The 12,792-nt window shown below is 28.6% G+C and overlaps 1 protein-coding gene across 2 annotated transcripts in view; it reads left to right on the forward strand.

The window, feature by feature from the left end:
* The window catches only part of LOC143247483 (dihydrolipoyllysine-residue succinyltransferase component of 2-oxoglutarate dehydrogenase complex, mitochondrial-like), a 129,192-nt gene that overhangs the window by 60,165 nt on the left and 56,235 nt on the right, over positions 1–12,792 (forward strand). For both annotated transcript variants that reach the window (XM_076495701.1, XM_076495700.1), the window contains exons 4-6: positions 2,375–2,442; positions 8,908–8,982; positions 9,725–9,780. In XM_076495701.1, the coding sequence (XP_076351816.1) occupies positions 2,375–2,442; positions 8,908–8,982; positions 9,725–9,780 (199 nt within the window). The remainder of the gene's footprint in view (positions 1–2,374; positions 2,443–8,907; positions 8,983–9,724; positions 9,781–12,792) is intronic.

The raw sequence follows: 12,792 nt of genomic DNA on the forward strand, positions 1-12,792 counted from the left end.
TTTTGCTGCATATTCTTCCTTAATATGCAGTATTTGTTTTAACACTACATTCATTTTCTTCTGAAAAACTTCATCAACTGTTATACTTTGTAATTATGAATAAAAATGCTAATCTATGGATCTCCTATGGCTATGTTTGAATGCTCTTTTGAAGGCATTTGATAACTCCTATTTGATAGTTTTCTGTGATATAGACCACACTAACAGGTTTAACTATACACTCTATTGTGAGGTGATTTACTGTCTTTTCTAAATTTTTCTCATGTGCTTTAGAGCTGAGTGATTAATTTGTTTAACTGATATAATCAGTTATCTATGAGTATCAGTTATATCAGTTAGTGCCATGTAAAATAATTGATTAACCTCGAATCTATATAGTAGACTAACTGTGCTGTACTTACCAGTATACCAGAAATCTGATTTGTAAGCATTGTAAGTTGTATTTTTTAGCGTCTTCTTGTGATTATTTGGCTGTTTGAATGTAATAGATCAGTGGGCTATACAGTTAATCAATTAACTTATTCCACCAGTTGTCAAGCTGAAACATTGTTAATAAACCTTACAGTCCTTTTGAACATGCCAACTTTGTGTCACCAAACGTGACTTTGGGTTAACACACTCCCATCCTTTGTTTGAAAGCTTTTTTGATATTTGAGAAGGAAGATAATTGATATCAAATGTTCTGAAACAAAAAAAAACTACAACAAAAATAATTTCATTTACATACTATGCATTAGGCCTATAGAAAATTGTAGAAACTTGCAACCTAAAAATAAGAAATTAACTATAAGTTAAAATAATATTAGAATAAAAGATTTATTGTTTTAGACTTTATGAATCTAAAGAAAAAATAATTGTAACTTGTATCATGATTGCAAACATTTCACACTTGACCCAGTTGACTAATAACAGAAGAACAAAATGGAATTGTAATGTAAAACTATGAGAAAACCTAGTTATTTTCTGTAGATCATAGGTTTTCAACTTACATACTTCAACCACAATGATTAAAAACTAATAATGAGTTGTTGTTTTTAAAAAGTACCAAAAACTGGAAAATTAAAATTTTTCTACAAAACATTGCCTTCTATTACTTTTCACAAACTTTCTTTTTTTTTTATTAAGATTTGTTATATATTTATCATTTGAGAGTGATTTCAATCTCAGTATTATTAAACTTACTTTTTTTCACATTTAAAAAGGTGTTTGTAATGAGGCTCCTGTGTCCTGTGTATTGAGCATTGAAACACATCCATGTCAATATTCCTTTGATAAACAGTTTAATGGTCGTATTTTGAAGTTTTAGTTTTTGAAAGATACATGTATTATCCATTCTGTATAGTAATTTAACTATTAGCTTTGTATATACTGGTTGAAGTAAATTGTGCTTATCCTAAGGAGTATTTTGTTAATATTACAGCTTCTAATTTTTACAGATAATAGAATAAAGCATTGCATAATGAATAAAAAGGATTAAGAAAATTAATTTTTGTTTTAGGCCTAATATAAAATTTGCAAAGTAGTACATGAGTAGCTTGTATACTACTTTCATTTATATGTCCCAGTTTTACATCATATGTATAAGTTGCTGCCATGGAATTTAGGTTTATTAAGAGAAAACGGTTAATTATGATTTACTAACGTTAATGTGGAAGTTCATTTTCTTTAAAATGTATTTAAAAGTCAATTACAATTCAACAAGAAGCATCCATAATGACTATTTGATGCAAATTCAATATGAAAAGCTTTTATTTCAATATATTTTTCATGGTAATATACTTTTTAACTACATTGTTTAAGCACTTATCAAGCAAAAGTTTCTACACTTTATATTAAAGTGTTTTAAAATAGATTAATTTCTCTGCCTCTTTTTTTCCCTCACTGTATAGTAAAGGTTAAAATTTGTATTCAGTTAGCATGTGACTTTTTAGTTCACATCTTTTGTTATATTTTCATATTTCTGAGCTTTATCATCATCAAACACTTTAAGAATCTCATATTTAAAGTTGAAAATTACCAGTACAAACAAAACATTGAAGTGACCTAGAATTATATTGAGTATTTGTTGGTATCATGTACAAAACCAGTACCCTTACTAAATCTACAAGTGTATAACATTAGAAACAATTACAAAACTCACCATCTACATGGTCTTTTTCTATATAAGAACTGTTGTGTGAAAAATGGACAAATTAATTATTGAATGATTTCCAGATTGAAAGGCTCCAAGATAAAAATATTTGTGGAGTTATAAAAAGTAAATAAAAAATAAAACAGTAATTTAGGTTTCATTTTCAATGGGCAAGTGTATTTAAAATTGGCAAATTGTCAGCTAAATATGTATGTTGACATAATTTGATTCCATTGTTTTTAGCTGTGCTTCTCATCTGAGGTTCCAAACACCAGTTAGTAATAGGGGAATTAGAACAACAAATTTAGCATGTAAGTACTCCTTCTGTTACATCTGCTAATTAAAAAAGTGCTTAGAAGTAGTCAATTTATTGTTTCATGAGTATAGCGAAAAATAATGGTATTAACAAGAGTCCAAAAATGATTCATTAGTGCATTATAATCAATATAAAATTAAGATGATGTACAAATTAGCTTCATTAACTTTCAAATTATTTTTAATCTGATATAAATAGCATACGTTAGATCTGATATCAAAAATTATACATAAAATACATTAAGATAATTTGGTTTCCCAGTTTATAAAATAATAACTTTTGCTGTAACATTAAAATTACCGATCAATTTAAGCAATGACTCAAATCTGAGGTAAATAAAAATTACCTTACAGGTTGAAATGTTTAATATATGTGTGTGTGTGTGTATCTAAATATTTTGTAATCCTCATAGCAAACTGTTTTGTGCTAAATGAATGATTTTTGCAAAAGTAAGGAATTTATGCAATAATAGATTTTGATTCTTGAAAAGGGTTGTTGGTAAAAGAAGAACATTTAGAGCTCTTCTTTTAGACTAAGAACAGGTAACAAATCAAAATGTGCTTGCATCAATGCCTTGTTATTTTTTTCTAATCAAGCATTAAACATCGTTTAATGATTATTTCATAATATTCATTAATAATAGTTTATTTATTATTTCATAATAAAAGAAGTCATGAATGAGTCATTTTAAAATAAATTTATTAATCCATAAAAACACACATTTGATTCCTGTGTAAATGTTTCTGTGTGGTAGAATTTGTTGAGTAATGGTATTTTAAACTGTATTTATATTTCAGTTTAGATGTTTGCTAAGAGATGCATCATGATATTAACATGGAATAGGTTCGTAACAGGTGTTTTCAAGAAATATATTTGTAAAAACGGCTCGTTTGGGTTGAGAAAATTGTTTACGTAGAGGAGTGAACAGTGTTTCGACCTTCTTCGGTTATCATCAGGTTCACAAAGAAAGAGAGAGGTAACTGACTGGAAGCTGACCACATGTTTGAAAGGGGTTGTGTAACTGAGTGTCAAAATGTAGAGGGCGGGCTTAGATGTTTGAATATATAATTTTATATTATTATTTTATTATTATTATTTATTATATATTTTTTTAATATTGGTTTATTTTGGGCTTAAGTTGTTGTATAAGTAAGGCTTCTTTAATTTTGCATTTGTTTATGTTTGTTTCTTTATTTAGTATTTGAGTGTTTTCTATGGTTATGTTGAGTTTATTTGACTTGCAGTGTTTTCGAAAACGTGTGAAGGTGACTTTTTATGTTCTTTGAATCTGGTTTCCACTTTTCTACTTGTTTCTTCAATATAGAAGTTGTGGCAGTTATCACATTGTATTTTATAAATAATGTTGCTGTGATGTTTGTCAGTATAGTTTTACATAGTATAGACCATAGTTTTGTGCCTGGTTTTTGAATAAATTTGGTATTAACTGGAATGTCATATTTTGTTACTAGTTTTTTCCAAATGTTGGTTATTTTTCTGCTGATGTTGGGAATATATGGTATGCAGCAGTATATGGTTTTGTGATTTTTTGATTTGTGAGATATATTTAGTTTTGTTGGTTGATTTTCATAAATTATATATTCAAATATCTAACACCGCCCTCTACATTCCGACACTCAGTTACACAACCCCTTCCAAACATGTGGTCAGCTTCCGGTCAGTTACCTCTTTCTTTGATACGATAAAAAAGAACCTGACGATGACCGAAGAAGGTCGAAATGTTGTTTGCTCTTCTATGTAAAATATTTTCTCAACCCAAACGAGCCGTTTTTGCATATATATTTCTCTACAAGTGAGTTTTCTCAACATCACTGGTTGCTGGGAATGTCTATAGATGGGTTAGGGTCTCGGATATAGAGTTCTAAGGCTATCGTGCAGGCTTCAGTGGTTGGAACTTCTGTAAAGAGGGATATAACTTCGAAACTGGCCATTAAGGCTTTATGATTAAGTTGATTTAGATTAGACTTGAAATTAAAAGAGTCTTTGATGAATGAGCTGGCTGATGTTACATATTTGGAGAATGCCTATGCTATGTATTTACCAAGATTGTAATTAAACGATTCATATGTGGACATTATTAGTCGTAATGGACAATCTGGTTTATGAGGTTTGGGGATGCTGTATATTTGTGGTGTGCATGAGTCGGTTTTGGGTAGGTAGGAATAAAGTGTTTGTGAAACTGTGTTGGCTACAAGGTTCACATAACATAAGTAGCTTTTAGGTTGAAGTATTTGTTGAGTAGTAATGGAGAATTCTGTGAAATATTAACTGTGTGAAAGATCAAGTAATGATACATTTATGGGAAAAGACTAACTGAATAAAGTTAATTAAGTGGATGGCAGGTTGAGTAAATTTTAAAGTTTATTAGTATGTTAACAGTAATTTCAGGATTTATGGAAAAAGTTTTATAGTTAACTTTGGCCCACTTATGCTAAAGTGAACATAGCCTGTAGCAAATATTTTGAAGACAGTTAATTTATTATTGTTACATGAACTGGACTTGTAATTATTTATATTAAATAATCCACATGAACCCACCCAAAGATTGAATATGATACAACTGCACATTCTTTTAACCACCGTCAATTCTCAGCCTAGCCATAAATAAATTTGTCATTACAGACTGCTCTGATTTTAAAATATAACTGTACAGACTTCAAAAACAATCCCTTTTAGTAATTATTTAATTCTGGATAAATGAAATCTTAAGTTTGTTATTGATAGATGTCTTCTTAGACTAAAACATTTTAAACCATATATGAACTTAAAGAATGTGAACATCTATAGCTGCAGTTACATGTATGTTTTCTATAATTTTCATACTATTCATTAAAACTGTTTCAAGTAATATTGTATTAATACGTTATTACTGTTTTAACACTGTATCACTAGATTTGTGCTGTGTGGTTTAGGTTATGAAAATAATAGTATTTTTATGATAGTTGCCTTTTGATTCATTCCAGCAGCTGGTAAGTTATTGTTTATAACTGATTTTAATGATTTTTTTGTGATTTAATGACTTAATGATTTTTTTTCTACATGAATACTCTATTTATCTTGTTAAAATTAATAAAATTTTATATTTAAGAAGTCTTATTGAAGGGGCTTAAAGTGGGTACTTTGCAACAAACAGCTTTGAGTGCCTGCAGTATATTACTTTTTTTTCAGCATATTTTATTGTGACTGGTAATATATAATTGAAAATTGTTGAGCCAAAGGCAAAAATTAATGGATAAAATACTTATGCAACTTTTAAGAATAAAAATTGTTAAATACCAGATAATGCGGGCCTCATTTTGACAGAAAAATTGAATGAAAAGCAAAGGAGCTAGGAATGAAGGTCAAGGTAAAAGTAAACAAAGATAAGATTTTCAATAAAAGTAGAGGGATGGATGAACAACATTATGTAGGAAGGACAACAGTTAGATGATGTACAGCAGTTTTGTTGTTTGGGGAGTGTTAGAAGAGAAGACAGAAAATGCAACAAATAGACAAGATCAAGAATTGCTTTAGAAAAATAAATATTTAGAAAGAATAAGTTTATTTTAAGAAAACAATTGGATAGAACACTGAAAAGATTGATTAGAATGTCTATGTGGAATTTGATGAGAAACATGGACTTTGAGGAAAGATGACGTTGGAAGATTAGAAAGTTTTGGAATGTGAGGAAATTAGAAAATCATTTAGAAGGAACAGGATATGAGTAGAAAAATATTAGAAATGGGACAAGTGAAAAGAAGTTTGTTTGTAAAAGTGAAATGGATTGAGCATTATGTAACCCTTTTGGTGCATAATTAAATTTTGTTTTTGGTGGGTAATTGACACTTTTCAGGAACCAACACATTTGATATGAGAAAAGGTAATGTATTTTCTTATATTGCAGGTGCAACAATTCCCTGATGCACACAAATGTTGAACAGAATAAATAATGAGTGACAAGTTATGAACACTGATTTATACATTCATTTTACCACATTATTATAGAGCAGAACCTATGACTTATATTAGTATATCAGATGATAGATAATCTAATACTGAATATATATGTAATGAGTACCATATAAAAATGATAATATTAGTCTCAAATCTCAAAGCTACTTACCCTCCCTTAAGCTGGCAGCTCAGCACATAAAAACAAATCCATTAATTGGAGTATTGCTTGCATGTGACAACACCACAGAGGTATTTTATGGCTTTCAAGAAAGTAAGGTTATTCTCACTTGTCACAGTCGAAGGGTAGACTTTTGTGAAGCTGTGGGGTGAATCCACTTGTCACATCAAATTGGTATAAATGCCAAAGTGGATATGTCTACTTGTTGCATCATAAAGGCTAAGAGAGGTCTCAGAGAGAAGAACATAGTAGGGTTTGAAGAGGAAAGTGAAAGGCAGAAAACAATGGAGAAGGATGAGTAATTGACAGTAACATCTTGATTAACATTTTGTGGTTTAGAAAAGGATGAAAGACATTGATTAAGACAAGATAATGTGTTTATGTCATTATTTTCTTTACAATTAATTCTACTGGAAAAATCATTTAGTAATGTGGTAAAGTAAAAAAGTTATTAGGTTTTCACACTACTAATATCTTTCAGTTTAATAATAAAGATATTTCTTTATCTTACTATAATGAATGTAGTGTGTGTGTATTGTTATAAATAAAAACAAGCCCAAACAAAAATAAAAAAAATTCTGCACTAATCAAAAGGATCCCAGGGTACAGTGATTGGTAGAACATTTTTTATGTTTGTTTGGGCTTGTTTTCTTTATAACAAGTTATCATTAGTCAGAAGTTTGGATTTGCTGTTTTTAATGTACTCTTTGATTTTTATTGTATTTGCTGTTCAGTATTAATATAACTTGTTTTTTTTCAATATAATATATTGAATATAATATTTTCTTTCTAATATATAAAAACAGCAAAGCTTGTTATAAGCACAATCCAGACACTTTGCCTATGCAGGAAACTTTCACTTTTTCTACACTTTTTCCCCAGTGAGATATGATTACTACAATTACTAATTACTGGCACAAAAAAGTTGCCTGTAGGGTAGCATTTCTGCTAGTTTAAATAATTTAGGTGCAGTAAGCAATTGTATGAACCATTTTTGGTAATAAACAAAATCTATAAAACTAGTACTTTTATGAAGCAAAATAGAAATTGTATTGTTCTCTGTTTTAACTTTATTATTCTAGCTAACTTACCTGCTTTTATATGTAATTTTGATTGAAGTAATTTGTAAGTGCTTTCCTTTCTAGCAATAACATTATAAGAAAAAATAGTAATAGTAAGTCGTATATTGATGTACATCAGTTTGTGATTAACTTTTATCCAAATTATGTAAATTTTCTCTATCAGAAAATCAAATGAACTAATTTTCTAAGTTAAAAAAAATTAACAGAATGGGAAAAAGATTATAATAAATAAAATGTTACATTTTTTCAATGCAAATTAAATTTTTAAAGATTCAGCATATTTCTGAATAAATTATAAATTTGCATCACATTACTGTTTTTATATGTCGTTCCTATATTAATTCATACAAAAAAATTAGAAATAAGAATACTTGTGCATTACCAGAAGCTGTAAAACTGAAATGGTGATTTGTGTTTTGATGGAATGCTCTTGAAGAAGCTGTAAAGTAAAACATTGTATTTGGTATTTATTTAAAGGTCATTTATTTCTAGTACTAAAAGATCATTGTTATGTGGTTTTCTATTCCAAGATTTAATTAATTAATTAAATTAATTCAATTTAAATTGAATGATAAGTAAGAAAACTGGATTTGGATATTTATAAAACCTTGATTACAGCACATTGTCTTTTTCTAAGATGAATTATTTATATTCACGATAAGAGTAAATCACATGTATAGTTCACTCAAACTCTTAATATTCTTAAGTTTTCTTCATTAGGAAAATTTTAAAAGTGTGATGTTAAATAAAGCTTTAAAACAACTATTTGTTTAGTTTAAATATTCACTGTGGTGTTCATTGGAAGGGTACATTTGAACTTGGATCACTTCAGAATGGGAGCATTCTTTGCATACAGATTAGTTTCTTGATTTAGTATTTCATTTTGCTCAAACTAACAAATAATATAACATAATCTTAAGAAATTTTTCATTTCACCACTTACAAAGTTATTCTTAGAAAGTCTTGTAATAAATTATCATTGAGATTACAAAATATATTTCTGTTTGACTAATGAAACAGAAGTATGAAAATATTCCTCAATTTCCAACCCCCACTACCTTTGCATTATGAGAAAAAAATAATCATGCTTAACAATACTGAGCCATTAATTTAAAATTTTTAATTATCAAATAACAGAGACAATAACTGTTGCTGAAGATTTAAGAATTTAATGTTTTCTATACTTAAGTAATAATATAAAATTGTAGTGTTTTCAGCTGTATTTTTAAGTGTTTTTACTTTTTAATAGGTGATGAGATTAGAACAATTACTGTCCCTCAACTGGCTGAATCTATCAGTGAAGGTGACATGAGATGGGATAAAGGTATGAAGTAATTGAAAATGCATGATGAACACTTTATAATAAATTAATGTAGTCGCTCAAATGTCTAGTGAAACTGTTGTTAACATTGAAATAAAACCAAACATTATATAAGAAATATTGAATTGAAGAATAACTTCTTGATAAGCTGTAAGATATTTCTGTGATTTTAAAGTGAAAACATTCTGTGATTACTGTGGAATGAAACTTTATGGTACATTCCTTGATGGCTGTGAATAAAATATCTTGTTATGACACACAAGTGTATTTTAAGCCCAGAATTAATTACTTATAGGATTAAATGAGTTAAACTATAATGTGAAGATAATTTGAACATCTCATTTTAGAAAAATAAAATTATCTTGGAAATATTTTCCTTAAAATCATTTGGGTATTAATAAAATTGTTTCTCCTAATTGGGTCTCTTTTACTCAAAATAACTTTAAGCTGTTATGGTCTTACCTGTGTATACATGTGTACAATAATTTGTTTCTTCTTTAAAGAATGTGCTTTTTGATGAAGTACAGTAGTCATAAAAGATATAATTTAACTTCTGATGTGTTTTTTTTTCATTATAAAAGTTGATGCATGAAGACATTTTATACAGTTTATTCTGTTGCTATACTCAAAATAAAACTGATATGCTGAACATTGCTAGTGTGGTAACTAATAATAGGCAAGAGTGGGTGATATTTGTAAAGACCTCATTTTTTGAAATTGAGTCTTGTAAGGTTTTTATTTTCAGCTGTGGGAGATGTAGTAGCTGAAGATGATGTGTTAGGTGAGGTGGAAACCGACAAGGTGAGAACTTTTTTAAAGCTTTATAGATAGAGGGTGTTATTTGAAAACTGAGTTCTGATAATATTTGAGGATATTTTAATGCTATTTAATTTTATTGTTTTTATTTTTAGAAATTAGTGTTGAATAACAAAAGAATAACTATATTTAGTAAGAATGGGAACTAAAGTAGTGAGTTTTAGCTTTTAATTTAGATTTTATTAGTGTAACATACAGTATAACATTAGATTAGGCTTAGTATGTGTAATACTTTAGGCTCAGTTATAATTCAACTTTTAGTGAGGTTGTAAGACAAATACATTTGTTACTTTTAATAAGTACAATCTAAAAGCTATTTAATTGTGAAAATTAGGCTTATAATTGTTAACAACAGGCTTCTGGTATTTAATCATAGCATCAATCATTTATTTTAATTCTACAAGTAATACAGTGGTTAAGATTAGTATGGAGGTTAAGCATTCCCAGTTTGTTAGGTGCAACAACAAACAGGTTTTATTTGGGAATCGTAGACTATTATACACTTTTAGGTAAGCTAGTAGTGAGATGTTCAATTTGTATGTAGAATTTACAGGTTGGAGGCTGTCCTACACAAATTTGAGGAAATAGAAAAAAGAAGTGTGAACTGCAGAAGATAACAACCTGGATTTCAAGAGGGCTTAAGCTTTAACATGCAAGAGGCATCAGCTAAGATTAAAAGTGACATTCAGAAAGTTAGGGTAGATTTAGGGTTAAAAGTAGTGATCTTAATTGTAGAGTTTAGGACACTAGTGGGAATAGTAGGTTTTGATACAAAGGGAACAACTGATACATGGTTAAATGTATCTAATTTTGACAGATCAAATTTCTTTGCAATACATGGATACAGGTTATTTAAGAGAGATAGAGAGAGTAGTAAAAAGAGAGGAAGGAGTGGCTCTGTATGTGTCAAAGTTGAGGATATTAAAGATCATAGCAAGGAGATTGAATCCATTTGGGTTTCTGTTAGTGGATATCATAGATCTATGAATGATAAGAGCTGGCTTTTTTTTTTTTAACAGTTTTAGTTTCGCTTAGAGGATAAGACAGCCAAGATGGACCAACAGGTCCCTTGTTGTCCTTAAATAATGTTATCTCTGAATTCTGTGTGTATTGAACTTGTTATTGTTCTGATATTATGATATGATGAAAACAGAGTATTTCATGTTAAAATATACTTAATATTCTGTGCTGGCAGGTTGTAACCTGAAATGTTTTCTTATAATATTTGTCACTTAAATTTTACTATCTGTGTTTAGAGTACAAGCTGTTCATATTTTTTATGTATAAATTTCATGTACGTAATCAGTCTGGTGTGTTTATTGACTGAACTGGTCTGTCTTTTTTATTATAATGAAACTGTATTCTTTTATGCTTTCACTGAATCAGCTTGTTTTTTTGTTTTCTTTTCCTTTTGACTGAAACAATTATTTATTTTATTATTTTGTACTGAACTAGATTTATTTTTTGCAAGTATCTGAGCTTTGTAACAATGTAAATTTTATAAGCTTGTAACAGGAAATTGGATTTGAAGAAGCAACATACTTGTTTGGAAAACCTTATTCTCTATAGAACTACTACACACAGGATTCTTATTTTCTCATTGTATGGGTTTGTGTACTTAAATAAGCATACTAAGAATCTAGTTCTTGTTTTATCACACTATAGATTCATGTAATCAAACAGTCCTAATTGTTCTCTCTTTATAGATTCATATAATCAAGCAGTCCTAGTTATTCTCTCACCTTATAGGTTCATATAATCAAACAGTCCTAGTTGTTCTTTCTTTATAGATTAATATAATCAAGCAGTCCTAGTTATTCTCTTACCTTATAGATTCATATAATCAAGCAGTCCTAGTTATTCTCTCATTTTATAGATTCATATAATCAAGCAGTCCTAGTTATTCTCTCATCTTATAGATTCATATAATCAAGCAGTCTTAGTTATGGGTAGATTCTCATTCTCTCACATTATAGATTGGTATAATAAATCAGTCCCAGTTATAGATATATTCTTATTTATTTACTTGCTAGATTTGTATAAGTAAACAGTCCAACTTATATCTATATTAGTATTCTCTTAGTTTACTTGTTAGTGTAATTTAAAAAATGTACTTATAACTATATTTGTATTTACTCATTCTATATAATTGTATAAATAAATGGTCCTACTTAAGACTACAATTACTTTTCCTATCTAGCTGTATTTCATAAGCCAAATTAGGCTTAAAAGTATTAAATGTCAGAAAATTTCCTGCTCATTTGTGTTTTGGCCTTACTCACTTTAGACTTGTACTCTTCAGATTATTCAAAATGTAAACAAAAAAGATATAAAGCAGTAGATGAGCTTCAGTGAACTACCGTAACAGCATAAAAACTTGTTTTAGTCTTTTTTACTTTTACAATTATAGTTCTGTAAACCTGACACTAAACTTTAAATAGGGATAATAGTACTCCTGATCATTTTTAATGTATAAACATTTCTGACTTATTACATAACTTTATCAAATATGATTTGAAGAATAGCAGAAATGGTATTTCATATTGACATTTCTTTACAACACAGATCAAATTCAATTACTGTAGAATGCCTTTTGACAAGACAAATTATTCTCCTTAGCTCTGTTAAACTGTGAAACTCACTTTAATTATTGCCTGTTACAGCTAAACTAACAATCACACAGTCAGACTTCAATTTCACTAACTTAATGTTTTTTGACTTAACTTTCACTCACTTGGTTGCCTATATATGAGGCCTAGATCTTTCTACAAACTATGAAACTATGTAGATAAAAGTACCAATGTATGGTCGTATTTTTATAAGTAATGTATTGTAAATGTTAGAGCATACATCTTAGAAATATCTATTAATATTTCATTGATGAGTGTTTTGTTTGTTAGATTATTTTTGACTGTGTTGCCTAACCTTTCAGTAACTGTTAATCTTAAGGCCTCTAAATAGTGTTTAAAAACAATATTCATAAATAACATCCAATGT

Source organism: Tachypleus tridentatus, chromosome 3, assembly GCF_004210375.1.
Source record: "Tachypleus tridentatus isolate NWPU-2018 chromosome 3, ASM421037v1, whole genome shotgun sequence".
NCBI lineage: Eukaryota > Metazoa > Arthropoda > Merostomata > Xiphosura > Limulidae > Tachypleus > Tachypleus tridentatus.